Source organism: Heterocephalus glaber, unplaced genomic scaffold (assembly GCF_053883595.1).
Source record: "Heterocephalus glaber isolate CG9 unplaced genomic scaffold, H.glaber_assembly_v1.0 deba00001465, whole genome shotgun sequence".
Lineage (NCBI taxonomy): Eukaryota > Metazoa > Chordata > Mammalia > Rodentia > Bathyergidae > Heterocephalus > Heterocephalus glaber.
In genome coordinates this window covers 11,413,184-11,429,872 of record NW_028258312.1, presented here as the reverse complement: position 1 = coordinate 11,429,872, position 16,689 = coordinate 11,413,184, and the positions used below count along the sequence as shown (strand labels likewise).

The following is a 16,689-nucleotide window of genomic DNA, read 5'->3' as shown; positions in this document are numbered from 1 at the left end:
TGACTCCAAAGAACAAAATTTAAGGTTCCAATATCATTTTCTTCTCTAATCCTTGAAATCAAACCAAAGGCCTTGTGCATTCTACAGAAGCACTCTATGAGCAAGCTGAATCTCTAGCCCGCAAATCAAAACTTTATTCCATATAATGGAAACTTTGAAGGTGGCTTTTGCATTTTTTTTTAACACTCATACTTCTAAAAAGGGGATGATGACTAACATTGGGCTTTTTCCACTTGTCAAAAGAAATTTATCAAAACATTAAAAAATGTAAAGCACACAAAACAGAAAATAAATATTTTAATGTCACATTCATTTCCATTAGAATACATTCATGACACACCTTTATTATTTTTTGAATTGGCTATTCCTTCTATTTACATGTACTTATTCACCTCTCAGAGGTTAGCAATTTAGTAATAATTATTAAACCAATAATTTAGATACTGATTTTCCTCAAGTACAAAATATCTGAAACTAAATTTATACCTATATTTGTTGACACTTTATATTTTACTTTCCAACCCTAACATTAGGTAAACCCGGAATTTTACTGTGTAATGCTAGAATCTGCAAGTATTAAAAGTACATTTGGAGTAAAACTGAACCTTAAGTCATTATATTTCATAATAACCGAAGTACCTTACTTTCCATATAATTATGCAGTCACTATTATATCATGTCTATAAAGGTCCTGTGTAAGTCTTAATTTAGTTTAAAGTTCTGATATCAATAAGCCTCCATTAACTACTAAAAATTGCTCATTAGTAAAAGTTTTATCCAACAAAGTTATCTTTTTAATTTAAATACTGAAGTATTATGCCTAAAGGTTTAGCAATATTTGGCAAACTAAATTTATTCTTTTCATCCCATCTATTCCACATGCATTTTTGGTAAAAGCTTTTCATTACTATTAGAGACTCTTGCCCTGGGTTACACAGCACAGGCTGTTATAATTAATTATTGGCATAATTTTCACCAATTAGTGAATTGTACCTTCCAGGACTTCCTTTTTTTGTTTTTTTGGTACCGGGGATCAAACTCGGGTCCTTGTGCTTGTGCTTGCGCAGCAGGTGGCGAAACCACTGAGCTAAATCTTCGGCCCAGGATTTCCTTTTACTTAACTATAAAATGAAGGCAATGAAGTTCATATAGTATCTCAAAGTCTCTTCCAATTCTAACATATAAGAGTAAAGAGCTAAATTATATAAATTTGTACATTTATAAACATCTTTTAAAACAATTTCAAAACAACCTTGTAAAATATATATTTCTATGCTGCAAAACTGTGAACTAGTACAATTTACTTTCGCTGGAATCTTACTGATTCAACTCTAAAATGCACTCATTTTACTACGGCTTTTTAGAATGTGTTAAAGTCAAAATAAAGATGTTGGAGTTGAACATTTTAAGTACTGATGGTAATGATTATATAATTTATTTTGCTAACACAGATACATTCCTCATCACAAAATGAAATACACTTGCTTTTAATTGAATATGTAAATATATCTGAGATTTAATTAATATCTGACCTTTGAGGATAATTCCTTTCAAATATGCATAATTTCAGTGAAAAAGCAAAGAATCTTGATTTATCTTATGAACAACTTTGGGCATAAGTAATATATAAATAGGTAAATTAATTAATTTTAGGTCTAAAGAAGAAGTTCCAGACACAGTGGTATGCTCTCTTGTTAGTTCTCCTTCTATGAATGTGGTATTCTGAGATCACTAATAAAACTGGTTGTTAAAATAAGAAATCCTTAGCACTGGTCAAACTAGACTAGCAGTGACAGCACCACTACTAGTGTAACAGAACTAGGAAGAAAGGTTAAGTGGTACTGCAACAGAAAAATGAGCAAAAATCAGATCTTGATAACTTAAAGGATCTTTATGGCAATTAAATGCCTAAAAATCAATATTAGCTCAAAATTCATTAAAATTTTGTTTCATTTCTCACATAAAGAATTTTAGTGAGCAGACTAATACTTATAAGAGGACTGAAATTTAGGCTTATTCACACTTCTAGAACATATTCTTTACAACATGAAGTCTCTTATTAGAAATATGGTTTGTAAGATAAAACTGATGCATAATCAAAAAATTTCAAACTCTCATCCAAATTTAAAGAAATCTAAGGCAATGTTGAAATTTATAAAAATGTGAATTCTGTGGTTAATGAAGGAGAGAACACTTTGAAAATATTCTGACAGCCAGCGTATTTTGTGTTTTGACACTCTAAAGAGAACTAAATACTTGAAATCTCAATTGAAAAGTAGTATTAGAAACAGAATTATACTCAAAGCCTAGTGCTTTGATTTAGAGATTGGGGTTCATTCTAATCCAGTGTTTGATTAATTGATGTGCAATTGCTCGGCTTGGTGGCACAAAGAATTCTTGCTGCTTCCCTCTGGTTAGAACATCCACAACCTAAAATACATAATAAAATGCATTAGGGATTCAACACTGTTGTGTTTAAATACTACTTCCATGCTTATATAATTCAACTGAAATGTGATGGCTTTTGCAGTGAATAACAACAGTAGAAAGTGACAATATCCATATTCAACATGCAAAATTTAGTACAGCATTTTTAATTGTTTCACTGAATTAGTGTTTTAATTTTTCAGATGCTCCAGAAAGATATATTCTCTTATGAAAATGAGGTCATGGAAAAGCAAAATATATGTCCACACTTAATTTCTGAGAAAAGCCAACTCTGGGGACAAGATTCCCTTTTCTAAAATTCTAAAACAATAATCTAATTTCTGCATTTTGGGACAGAGTATTAAATAAAATTAATTTCATGGGAGTAGTCAAAAAGGATTTCATGTATTGACTACTGGAGTGTATCCATTTTTCCATATAAATTGTTTTGGGTCATGGGAAACACAGAAAAGGAATTTGTCTTCCATTATATTATTTAGAGATGCTGTTTTTAAATTCTTGTGAGTGTATGTTACATGGTTATGTCACTCTTGGCCTCTGGCACATTTCAAAATAAAAACTTCGAAAAATTTAAGTATTTTCACTGATTTCTTTTGAGAGCTACCTATTCTAATGCTATGAGACTAAAATATAAAACAAGTTTCTTAATTTTGAACTAATGCTTATGTACTTTAAGTCCACTGAAAACTATTATCATTAATTTAAAAGAATGGCATCTGAAATTTGAAATGACACAGGATCAATCATTACTAGAATGAGTTAAAATGGGACACATCAGTGAACATACACTCTTTCTATATGGAATTAGCAGTTATATTGTAATCCATACATAATGAGAGGGCTGTAGTCCTTCATTCAACTTGTGGAAAATATGCTTCCTTGCTGCATGCCCAAACCAATACTGTCAGGGAACAATCAATAGAAGAAGGAAATTAAATTGAACTTTACCTGTTCTCTAGTGAACCAGCGGGCATCCTCTATTTCATTCTTGTCAACTTTAATTTCTGTAGACACTGCCACAGCTAAACAACCAATCATTAAGGAGGAGGGCATTGGCCATGGTTGACAAGAGACATACTGAACATGGCCAACTTTGACTCCACTTTCCTCTTCTACTTCTCTCCGAACAGCATCTTCTATTGTCTCCCCTAATCAAATGGGGCAAAAGAACAAGGTGTTGATGAACATACCCTGGACATTTTACACTCCAAATGGTGCAAACATGTGAAAGTCATTTTGGAGAGAAATCAAATTCAAAGAATACTAATACAAGACAAAGGGAAGAAAACATTATTTCTAAAAGCATATGATCATACATAGAATATCAAAATGTCAACAAGAAATTTTTCATTTATTAAAGTTTCAAATTTGTCAGGTACATTTTACAAATAATAACAAAATCTACAACTATCCATAACACATTACTGGCTAAACCTTACAAACATCTTATATGTTGTCTCACTTATACATTACCACTAAATAGTTATAAGTTACCATTACATGACTTTTATGAATGGCTAGGTCTTTCCCCATTAAAAACTAAAACCCTTTTGTTATGCTGTCAAACAATCACTGCAGATAACTTTTCAGGACACTAAAAGAATTTAAAAATCACCTAAAATGAAATTCAGTATTTTTTCTTTTTAAGCAATTGTTTTCCTCTAAATGACTGTTGATTCAGCCATGAGAAAATAATGTGATGCTCATAAATGTCCTTTACATTTCTGATTTTCACAGAATTGAAAATCTGAATAGAGGAAAATGTTTTTAAGTAAATTTATCTGGAACTTTATAAATATTTAGCAATATATAGCATTACTTAGCAAAATATTTTTAAATGTAGTTTCTAATTTCAAATATTGATAAATTTCCTCCATAAAAATTAAGAACTTATACCCATCAAAATAAAATATACAGTAAGTTCCTATCTTACAAATATTCAAGTTGCAAACTTTCACAGATATGAATGGACCTTGCATTAAGAACACTGGTAGATGGGCTGGGGATTTAGCTCAATGGTTTTGCCACCTGCTGTGCAAGCGCAAGGACCCGAGTTTGATCCCTGGTACCAAAAAAAAAAAAAAAAAAGAACACTGGTAGATGTGCACAAATTGCGGAAGCAGCTCACATGTCTGCAAGACACTGTCACAGTTGTGCTGCTGTGTGCTCACTGTGCAGTGCGACAGTACACAGTAGTACAGTGCTCAGAGCCCAGGCTATCCAGAAGCAGGAGGGAAAGCGGGAGTGATATGGTGGGGACTGCTAGGAAGCACAAAGAAATATGCAAAGTATATTTGTGTCAAAGGTATATGAGACTCACTCTGTTGGGACTTAGGAACAAATCTGACTTATGAATATTCTCCCTTCACAAGACGGGGACTTACTGTATAGCAAAATAGGTCACAAGCTAATGCAATACTAAAAACAAGAGATTAACATATACTGTAGTTTTTATGGGGGAAAATAGTCTTGACTTACAACCAACTTGAGTTACAACCAGCCCTCACGAACAAATTGAGTTTGTAAGTCAAGGGTCCACTGTATACATATTTGAAACTTAAAATCAAAAATAAAAGAGGATAAACAACCAAAATAAAAATAGACGAAGGATATGAACACTTAGAATTCAAAGAAAAGGAAAACTGGATACATAATGTACATCTGAAAAAGATGCTCCATCAGCAGAAATATGAAAATGAAAACAATGACGTACTATTTCATACCCCTCAGAATGACAAATTTAAAAATGTGAAAATCCTAACTTCGTGAAGATAAGAAATAATGGAACATTTCACGTACTGCTGGTGGGAGTGTAAATTGGCAAGAACACTAGCTTGTGTTATTTGGCAACATGGAGAAAAGGTTAAGATGCTCACATCATATGAGCTAGCCCTTCTACTCTGTGAATATACTCCAGACAACTGTTGTGAATGGGCATAAGTAGAAGTATAAAATATTCACTATTTGTAACAGGCAGAGCCTCAAAATAAGCTAAACACCCACAGCAGGAAGGAGGAATACATAACAGAATATACATATATGGAACAGTGCCTGGCAGTTAAAAACTCACCTAAAACTATGAGAAGCAGTAAAGTGATTAGGAACAAGGACTTACAAGCCAAACTGCCTGGGCTTGAATGATCTTGGGCAAGTTATCAGTCTCTCTCCTTAGTGCCTCATATTTAAAACTGTTGTGATAGTGCCTATTATACGAGGCTGTGTGGGGATGTGAGCTAAACACATAAAGCTTCCAGAAATGAGCTTTATACCACCCGGGTTTACTACTTTATCTAGGGATGCAAATTAAGATTGGAAGTTGAAATTAAACATTAATTAATTCAATATATGCATTTGTTTATTCCACAGATACTCAATGAGTCCCTAACACATGTGAGACATCTGCTCTCAGGCTGTGGGACACAGAAATGAATAAACCAAAGTTCCTGCTTTTATGGGACTAGCATCCAGTAACGGCAGACAGTAAACGAGTATGAATCACACTTGTGACACTGTCTGCCGCAGGGGAAAGTCAGGCAGCACGACAGAATATGAATGCAGGGCACAGGGCTAACTACGTACTGGGGGGATCACCTAGGCCCTTTCGGAAGGCGACAGTTAAGCACAGAACAGAGGTGAAAACTATCTATGGACCTTGGCAAAGAACAATGTATGAAAGAACCAGCACTGAATTTTTAATAAATGAAATTAATAGTAAAATATGAAAATTACACCATGTTTAAATTATGTCTTTAAAATAATACATTTAAAGCATTTTAAAAATATGACTTAGTTTTATAACATGATAATTTATTAGAAATTATAACTTCAGGGCTATCTGAAATTTTTATTTGGAAATCATAAGTTAAATGAAATTATAAAATGTATTCAGACAAGGCTTACCAGGTTCAACAAATCCAGCAAGACACGTAAACATGCCTGGGGGAAATCTTTTCTGCCTGCCTAAAAGACATTTGGCCCCATCTGGATGAATAACTTGCATGATTACTACTGGATCTGTGAAAAGAAATCAGGTATCTGAATGACAAGATAAAATAATTCAGATTCACTAGGCAAAGTCACTGTCTGGGAAGATGATATTAAAGGTATATTTTGTCAAGGATCAAGATTCTTTTGTTTATAAGAGATTGTTTCTTTCTGCTCTGATGTGGCTGATGACAGAGTATCTCAAAGAAATTGCATAGAACACTATCAGTAAGCTAAAGAAAGGCCATTTTTGCCTTCCTTCCCACAATCTTAGCAACATTTATTTTGTACTCAGGGTATGGTATGCATATTATTTTTTAATGAGAAAAAAGCCTAACTCTGTAATACTTGGATATGGAAAAAATTAAACTTTCATAGTAAATATGGCAGATTTCCCTCTCTTTTCTATTCGTCTTTAGAAAAATGTTTTATAAAGCTCATGTGGCTCTATGTTTAGGTTTGTTAAAGTCATTGCAAAATTTAAAAGAAGAGTTCATTTCTCTCCAAGTCACTGATGTAGCAAATTCTCCTCACTAGATCATGATTAAGAACTAGGAATTAAATGTAAAAGGCTCTTGAACAACAAAAACAGATGTCACTAAGCTAAGTATTTTACTCCGTGGAGACCTCCTCAGGTGCTGCTAGGTCTATTTGTTCATGTTTTACAGTTTTAAAGGGCTGGGTTATCAGATTTCCAAACCTATGGCAGATACAAAACAGCAATTAGAAGGAAAGAAGGTAGAGGCGGATACTAGCAGTAATGAGAACCTAGCTCCCAGCTCTACTGCTTTGGTAATGCTTCAAGCAGGCACTGAACTACTGGGGGCTTTATTTTTTAATCTCTCCAAAGGAAGAGTCAGACTGGCTGGCTTTTAAAATCCTGTACCTCAATGTTCATACTGAATTTCCTAAAGTTAAGAAATGACTAATTATGCACAATATCTTTGATTAAAAAATCATGAGAACACAGAATAATTTAATACTTACAGTTTTAATGGTTAAACAAGTTCTTAATAAAAAGTTAAAGCCTTTTAGCACCTTTAAAAACTTGTCTTTCTAGAAATGTCTTATTCTCCAGGATTCCAGGTAGCTGCAAAAGAAAAGGCTTACCGACTCTGGGGTATGATGTATTATGAACACCATGGAGACTAGGACAGTCTTCTTTCAAGCACACTCTTTTATAGCCACCTTCTTCAATTTTAGTTGTACTTCCACAGGTTGGGCAGAACTTGTATCGACTGTGCCAGGCAAGAACAGATCTTGCTTGAGCTACAACTCCTTTTTAAAAAAGCACAAAGAGGTTTCAGGCTACAATAAATTGTAAAAAATTAGTATATAGGTATAATGTTTCCAAGCAATAATAAACATACACTGTTTTCTGAATAGCTGTGATCTTTCTCATCTCCCATTAAATCCTCATTATTTGTTCCTTGCATGCTACTGATGTTCTTCGTGTCAAATTCACCAGCAGCTTTACAATATCCAAACAAAAGGTTCTTTTAAAAAGTACTCAAACTCCTAACAGCATTTGATACACTTGACCAGTCTCCTCTTGAAATGCGCTATCTTAGTTTCCTCCTATGTTATGGCGAGTCACCTTCTTTGGCCCTTCTGCTTATATCTGACCTGTAAATTTCGATGGATTTAGGTCTTTTTCTTGTTGCTTTCAATTCTCTACATAACCTCGGTAGTTTCTTAGGATTTAAATACCACTTAGTTGATAACTGCCCCGAGTCTCTCTAGTTCTCTCTCTTCCCTGAGTACTAGATTCTTAGATCCCTCTCAAAAATTTAACTTATCTGAAAGAAAACTCTTGATTTACTCCAAATCTGTCCGGCTATCCTTACTCTATCCATCTCCCTTTATTACCAAGAAATGGTATCAATATTAAATTACTGAACTCTCCTAGTAGTCATTCGTGCTTCTTGCATCAGCAGTTATTATTATCTCCAATTATACTTCATGAACATACCCCTTTTTGTCATGTCTATTATTAGCGCTTTAATATGTGCCTGAGTAAAGGTTAACACCATCTACCTCTCACTTATAAAGGTCTCAACCACAGATCAGTGTCTATCAGTTCTACATTCACAGTATCTCAAGCTTTCCATCTTCCTTGCTACTACTCAAGTCCAAGCCATTGCAGTTTCTTACCTGGGCTATTATAGTATACAATTCCCTCATAACTGATTTCCATATTTTACTCCTCCTATAATTCATACTGTAAAAGCATCTAGTAGGACGTTTTTCTTAAAAAACTGCACAAACAGAAGCATAGGCCAGCTTACAATATTTATATGACATTTAGATTAAAATTCTAGTTCTTACCATAGGATAAAAAGGCTTAGCAACAGAAGACAAAACAGTTGAGGGCTCTGAGATTATGTTCAGTGTATAACAGTGGCTGAAGAATTAAATGAAATCATCGTACATTATGGTCAATTTTAGGAAGCTAACTTGGGTGATTAAAACACTGCGACTGAGAGTAGTGTTACAGATTGAACAGTTTTGGAAGTTTCTAATGAAGACAACCTAATTTTACTGCTTAATGGAAAAAATGTGCCACCTGGAAATTATAAATACACTGACGTTCAATTCCGTTCAAAAGCCAGATTATTACCAAAACAAGCAAGCAGAGTTCATATCTTACCAGCTTCTTTTTCTCTCAACTGCAGAAGAGCTGGCATTGGAGGATGAAGAAAATAACAATTTTCATGTCTTTGTTTAAATTCTTTGGCAGCAATAAGATCTATACCTAGAGCAAACCAAGCAACCAACTGATCTTCCTCTTCTCTTGGGACTTCTCTGGCATGATCATGTAACTTTTTATTCATTTCAAGTTCTACTCCAAGGAAAATCAAGGTGATCTTCTCAGGCTGAGCCAAGTAATCCTTTACATCTGTGTAGTTCAGCTGACAAAGCCTGACTTCCGGTTGTTGGAAACTTTCTTTATTGCCACCTAAAGTGACCAAGGGATTTAAATCTGAGAAAAGGATATAAACTGTGGACGGATGGCTTTCTTTAGCTAGCAGCCAGTCAGAATTATTTCTTTTTTCACTTTTGCGATCCAGTAGTGTTCTGCTAAAATAATTTTCACATTCTTCTACTTCATTGGTTAGGAACCAAGGCTTCTTCCCACCTTTAGCATTAGCTAATAAATTAGCTGTATGCTTATAGCCCCAAAATACAGCAATATCCAGTGCCGTTTGCCTTGATTTATTGACAATTGATCTATCACACCTATAGATGGAAGAAAGAATAGGGGAGGAAAAATAAAATTGGAAGTAAACATTTTCTCCTATATTTATTTCAATATATTTCTAGGTATACATTATAGTCCCTCCATTTAATCATTATACATATTACGTTTTTATTTTGGTACACAGCTTACTATTGGAAAGATTAAAAGAATAATCACAGTGAGGAAAGGTTAGAGATAGAGGATATGTGTAATTCTTGGATAATTATTCATAAAAACTAGCACTTTTATGCACCATAAAGTGATATGAAAATTTTACAAAGAGTCTTTGGTAATCATAATAAGGTTTGTATTTTTTATTGGGGAGAAAAAGATTACTGATAAATTTGCTTTATTATTAAGTATGACAGGTTAATTCATCAATAATAGTAATAAAAAAGGAACCATAGCTGTGGATGTAACTCAGAGGTAGAATGCTTGTTTGGCATGCAGAACCAGTAAAAAAAATTCCCAGAACCAGCAAAAAAAAAGTTAGTTTTTAGTTAGAAATCGTGCTACTTTTTATATAATAAACTGATTAATGAGTTACTTACTGGCCCAATAATATAAATATCTAGTTAGAAGTAAAATCTGAAAGGATATATGTAACACAGAAATTAAACCACAAACTCTTTGAAGTGGTAAAGCCTAAAATGTTTACCCTTTCTCAAGCAGAAACTGGGCAACATCTGAGTGCCCATTCCTTGCTGCATACATTAAAGCAGTCCAGCCATTTTCAGAAGTTTCATCGAGAAGAGATGGAGAATGACTGAGTAGTCCTGTTAACTTGGCCATATCTCCTTCGGCAGCTGCACTGTGAAATTCATAAATTATTTCCCGTTTTGGACTTCCTTTAACAGAAGACATTTCTTCCTTAAAAAAGGAAAATAGGGGGAAAAAACTCTCATTTGCAATTTTCTTTGGCAATGGATAAATGGTCTTTGAGCACTGATGTTAGAATAAGTTTCCAAAACAATACACTCTTTAAAACATAGTCAATTGTCATCACAATATTCATTTCAAAATTGTTATCAGTTGAGAATTATAATTCAATTTAAATGCCCGCGGGGAGGGTCTGTAAAATGTATCAAGAGCTTTCATAAAACAAAGAGGCTTGAGATGCGGGAGGGGCAGCAGCATTCAAAGGCAGGGTGTAGACCACAGTGCAGGACTTTGCTATGGAGCTGGGACATGAAAGGGAGAGCATAAGGCAGGTTAAAATAAAGGCAGAGGGTTTTTGTAGTGTTCTCTGATTCTATGGTACCAGGTATAGGACCCTGCTCAAAGAAATTATGCTACACTTAAATTACTCACCAGCTTTTCTAAGTTTCAAATAAAAATAATGTATTGCTTTATCGTGCACAGTTAATTCTAAAATCCATAAGGTACTCATTTTTGTTCATGGTGTGAGGCAGGCTAGGTCAAGATATGTTTTATTCCAGATGAATAATTCCTATGACTCAGCACTATTCTTGAAATTACTTTCTCATGGCACTGCAGTATTATCCTTGTTACAAATTAGATGACCAGATATTTTTGATCTATTATTGGACACGAGTTCTGTTGGTAGATGTTCTTGAATCAGAGAGCTTTTCAAATCATTAACTATCTGCTTTGTCCCTCTGCTGTTGTAGAAAAAGAAAAAAAACCCCATTGTCCCATACCTAATAAATGTTATCTAATCATGGATTATATGTCATAGGGCACACTGAGCTGTATGTGTGTAAGAAAATGGTTCATGAACCAGTTGGAACAGAGGTTAGGTAGAACCCTTGAAGACATCGGTGTAGGAAAAGATTTTATGAACAAAACCTCAGTTGCCCGTGAACTAGCACAAACAATCAACAAGTGGGATCTCTTCTTATTAAAAGGCTTCTACACAGCAAGAGAAACCACCAGCAGTGTGAAGAGACAATCCACAATGTGGGAAAAAATCTTCACCTGCTCTTCCTCAGACAAAGGTCTACTATCTGGAATCTATAAAGAACTTAAAAAGATCAGACCTCCCAAATTTAAAGACCCAATCCAAAAATGGGCATCTGAAATGAACAGACATTTCTCAGACAAAGAAGTAGAAACAGCAAATAAATACATGAAAAAATGTTCAACATCACCGGTCATTCGAGAGATGCAAGTGAAAACCTCACTGAGATTCCACTTCACTCCAGAAAGCATGGCTGCTATCATGAAATCAACCAATAACAAATGCTGGCGGGGCTGTGGGGAAAGAGGAACCCTGCTCCACTGCTGGTGGGAGTGTAGACTGGTGCAAGCACTGTGGAAATCAGTATGGAGATACCTCAAAGAACTAGGACTGGAAGTCCCATTTGACCCCGCTCTTCCACTGCTGGGGATCTTCCCCAAAGAATTAAAAGAATCATACCACAGTGATATATGTGTGCCCATGTTCATAGCAGCACAGTGTCTGATAGCTACAACTTGGAAACAGCCCAAATGCCCATCAACTGGAGACTGGATAAAGAAACTGTGTTTTTTAAATAAAATGGAGTACTACTCAGCCATAAGAAATGAGAAATTATAGACATTTATAGCTAAGTGGATCCACATTGAGGCGATACTCTTAAGTGAAATAAATAGGACACACATGAATAAATTCCGAATAGTTTCTCTGGTGTGAGAAACTGAAAGTGTAAATATGGACTAAATGTATAATAGGTAACGTGAAATAGGAAGAAAAGGGGCAAAGGGGAAGGAAGTGGGAGGGCTAGAGGAAAGGATAGAAGGGAATGGGATTAATATGAGAAAATGGAAAAACAGGAACAAAATCTTTGTAAATAGGGAGGACTGGAGGGGTTGAAGGGAGGGCTGGGCAAGGGTGAAAAATAAGAACCAAGAGAGACTATATAAAGGTGCAAATTTCCAATGATGAATGTCATTACATTGTATACCTAAAATGTAACAATGATTAGAATGAATAATCGAAAATGTAAAATAAGAAGAAAAGGTTCAAAGGGGTAGGGGTAGTGGGAGGGGCAGGGGAAAGGAAAGAAGGGAAAGGAAAAATGATGAGAAATGGAAAAAATGGAAATAAAGTCTTTGTAAATAGGGAAGGGTGGAGGGCGTGAAGGAAGAGCTAGGAATGGGGAAAAAATAAGAACCAAGATGCATTATGTAAAGGTACAATTCCCAATGAGAAATGCAATTGTGTTGTATACCTACAATGTATCAATAAAAGAATTTAATTTAAAAAAAAAGAAAAAAGAAAATGGTTCATGTTTCAACTATGAACTTTTCAAAGTATTCTTTAAAAATTTTTTTTTCTATGAAATGCTATTAGAAAAAGATTTCAGATTCTAACTAGTCTACCATTTCTAAGCAATCAGGTACTTAGGCTAACATGAAAAGTTATAACCCATAATTTTTGACATTTGTGGCCTCAAGGTTTTGAAACACCAATTTGGCTGATCAATTTTGTAATGTAGTCTGAACAAAAATTTAGGCAAAAATGGGCTAACTACTAACTTTCTTATTGTGTTATCTCTTCATATTTCCTGTTTGTATCTGGTCTTCTTTTTTTTTTTGGTACTGGGGATTGAATTTGGGACCTTGCGTTTGCGAGGCAGCCGCCGGTACCAAAGAGCTAAATCCCCGGCCCTCCTGTTTGTATCTGTTGCTTACAAATAGATTAAAACTTACACACAGAATGGAAATAACTCAATATTTAAAACCTGTTTACAAATAAGAGGTGATCTCTACACTGAAAAACAACTATTTACTCTAGATTTATATTCATTCCTTTCATAACGAAGATTCTAAATGCTTTAAAAACTTATGAATAACAAAAGTGGTAGCTTTTTAAGACTTTGAAGCACTGCTAAACAGACCTCTGGTACGGTCTCTTAACCACACCACTTTTCTCTCAAATTTATTTTTCATAAACTTTTACTACAGTTTCTTCACTCAGATTTTCTTATAACAGTATTTCACTGTCCTGTGTTCTGTCATGGTCACGCTTGCCACATACCACTGCAGGTGATTGCAAAATTGTCCTCCAAAGATACAATGTCACTCACTACCTCCAATACAACGCGTATGTCTACAGCATTCTCTGTATTCTCTGAAGTTTGTTAAAAAAGAAAACCTGTTCGCTTCTGAAGTTTGTTAAAAAAGAAAACCTGTTCGCTTTCCTAACAGAAAATTCATCTAGAAAAAAATGCATTACAAGTTCTGGATGAGCACAGAAAATCTGACATTTAGCTCTCCTGCTTGTTGCCTCTTCATTCACCGACAGGTCCAACAGAAAGGACGTGAAGGCAAGGTAAAGGGCTATACCTGTTTCCCAAGAAGAGGATGAACTATTGAGAGGTCATTAAAGCAATCTTAGATTTAAAAGGACTTACATTTTAACCAGATCAACATCCACTTTTACTGCCATGTTAAGTAACCTGGGGCCCAAAAACCTATCCGAGGTCACGTGGTTGGACTGTGACCAAACAAAACCTCAAATATAAGGCTCTGTCACTTAAATCACTGATATTGTGAATTCCACTCCAGACACGGGGCCGCCATTTAACCAATCAGGTACAAACCCTATAGGTGTCTCCAAAGAGTCAAATACCCTAGGGTTTACTTTCTTGCTACTGCGAGATTCCTTTTAAAAAAGTGAAATCACATCTGAAGTAGCGCTTTCGCCCCTTTTTTTCTTCTTTTATTTAATGCCTCCTCTCAGAACTAGGGGTGGAAACTCCACCCGCCGCAGCAACAGCAGGAGTCCCTCCACCCGTCCCGGGAGCCCCACCGACCAGGCCGTGGCACCCGCCAACCCGGGGCAAGGGTGCGCCACACGACCCAGCGGCCGAGCCCGAGGCACTGGTCACTGTCTCCCAGAGGGGATCGTGGGGCCGACTAACTCGCCACTGCTACTACTAACCCAAAGTGACCAGAGTAGCCGTAAACAGGATACAGCTTGGAAAGCCAACGCGCACTTTTCCCAGCGCCGGATGCAGCCTTCCCGACTTCCGGTGCACGCGCCAAGAGTCCTCGCAAGGCGTCTTGGGAGTTGTAGTTTAAAGATCACCGACCGCGCACCAGGTGGTGGAAGTGAGGAGCGGGCTGGTTGTGGCGCCCCGAGGCCAAGCTGTGTCGAGGCAAGTGCGACGCGTGAGAAAACCGTAGGTCCGTGGGAACCGTTTTCAGTTTTCCAGTAATTCTAGTTCCAGAACTTCCCCTCAGACAATACCGTCCCTTGCGATTGAGTTTTCCAAGTGGACCAAGTCACTTCTGTACGTGACCTTAAATAAGTCAATGGGCCCTGTAAAACCTCGTTTCACCTCAAGTGCAAAATAGTTCCATGTATCGATGCCTACCTAATTCAGTAGTTTTAATAAGTATGAGCCAGGCATGGTGGTGCACGCTTGTAAATTCAGCACTTTGGGAGGCTGAGGCAGGATGCTCTTAACTTCAAGCCTCCCATAACACGTTGAGTGAGAGGTTTAAATAAAATAATGCAAAGCGCTTAGGAGAGTGCCAAGGATAAAGCCAACATCCGCAATACAATTATTATTGATCCTCTTATTTCATTTTCCGTGCTTTCGTGCTCCAAACCTACAAAACTTATGTATGAGATTACAAAGCTAGGTGTTAGCAGTTTTCTAATTTCCAGACCAAAGATCTTTCCTTTCCCAATCAACAATAGATATAGGAATCTTTTAAAATTGATTATTGCCTCCTGCTCGGATATTACACCTTGGAAGCCTCTGGTTAGCACTGTACTTCAGTAACTACTTTTTCCAAGCATGTACTGTACTTCTTTCTGTGAGTAGTTGTCTTAAGACATTAAAGCTTTCAGAGATCAGACAAGAGATCAGAAATGCTATTTAAGTTACCCCACTCAAATACCCAATCTTTGTATTCAAACATATATTTGAGTAGATAAATTAGTATAATGAAGCCTCATGCATTATTAATATCAGCAAGTATTAATACATGGATTGATATATCGATCTCCCAGCCCTTAGGATTTTTGAAATAAATTCAGACATACAACTAATAAATATGTAAGGATAAACTTTTAAAAATTATGAATAAATATCTAACACATAAGCACTTTAAAGAAGAATGAAACTACAACATCACTGGTATAAAAAACATTTTAACAAAGTTTTATAGTAATATCATGATGTATATTCAATATAAAATTATTCAATTACCACTTAAATTTTCTTTCTATTTGATTCACTCAAATCAAGACTAAACAAGGTCTCTATATTAGTTTTTTTTGGGGGGGGGTTGACATTATTTAATTAATTAATTAATTAATTAATTTATGTTTTTCCCCATTAACTTTATTGGTACATTTTAGGTATAAAATACAGTTACATTCATCATTGGGATCTTGTACCATTACATGAGTCTCTTGATTCTTATTTTCTTTCCCCTTCCCTTGCCCTCCCTTCACCCCCTCCACCCTTCCCTATCTGCAAAGACATTGTTTCCATTTTTTTCCTCTTCTCATATTTTTTCCTTTCCCTTTTTTCCCTTCCCCTACCCCTCCCAATTCCCCTGCTCTTTTAGACCTTTTCTTCCTGTTACACAATATCAGTTATACATTTTTTAAATTACAATATTAAGATCTAGGAGACATTACCACAGATTTTACAGAATTTTAAAGGATATAGAAAGCATATTACAAAAATCTTTTTTGAAATAAATTTGACAACTTCTAAGCAGTAACTTAGAAGACAAATTAATGAAACTAACTCTGGAGGAAATATAAAATTTGAATAGCACCTATTAAAGAAAGTATATTCCTAGCTTGAAAACCTGCCTATATGACAACAGCAGGCTCATAAACATTTTAACTGATAAATTATATCAAACATTTAAAGCAGAAAAAAGAAGGAACACTTCTCCCCTCATTTTAGGAACTCAACATTGTGCTAATCCTAAAACTGGATAAAGATAATAGAAGAAAAAAGTATGAACATAGATAGAAATTGGTTTAACAAAACAAACTCTTAGAAGTCAGATCTGGCAGTAAGTAGAAAGTGGTTTTATTA

The 16,689-nt window shown here is 35.4% G+C and overlaps 2 protein-coding genes across 6 annotated transcripts in view; one reads left to right on the top strand and one right to left on the bottom strand.

The window, feature by feature from the left end:
- Nucleotides 1-279: 279 nt before the first annotated feature.
- Nudt12 (nudix hydrolase 12) lies at nucleotides 280-14,653 on the bottom strand. 3 transcript variants are annotated; one of them, XM_004841758.4, is made up of 7 exons: nucleotides 14,562-14,653; nucleotides 10,332-10,543; nucleotides 9,083-9,672; nucleotides 7,543-7,710; nucleotides 6,349-6,462; nucleotides 3,397-3,596; nucleotides 280-2,430 (listed from the first exon to the last, which is right to left on the bottom strand). In XM_004841758.4, exons 2-7 carry the CDS (start codon nucleotides 10,535-10,537, stop codon nucleotides 2,320-2,322), a joined length of 1,389 nt encoding a protein of 462 aa, XP_004841815.1. In that variant the 5' UTR covers nucleotides 10,538-10,543; nucleotides 14,562-14,653; the 3' UTR covers nucleotides 280-2,319. The 3 variants fall into 3 exon arrangements, with proteins under 3 accessions (XP_004841815.1, XP_004841816.1, XP_004841814.1); XM_004841759.4 differs by having other exon boundaries at nucleotides 10,332-10,539; nucleotides 14,562-14,647; XM_004841757.4 differs by lacking the exon at nucleotides 14,562-14,653 and adding an exon at nucleotides 14,032-14,220.
- Nucleotides 14,347-16,689, top strand: part of LOC110348520 (uncharacterized) — a 303,860-nt gene continuing 301,517 nt past the window's right edge. For all 3 annotated transcript variants that reach the window (XM_087180890.1, XM_087180888.1, XM_087180889.1), the window contains exon 1: nucleotides 14,347-14,806. In XM_087180890.1, the coding sequence (XP_087037016.1) occupies nucleotides 14,347-14,806 (460 nt within the window). The remainder of the gene's footprint in view (nucleotides 14,807-16,689) is intronic.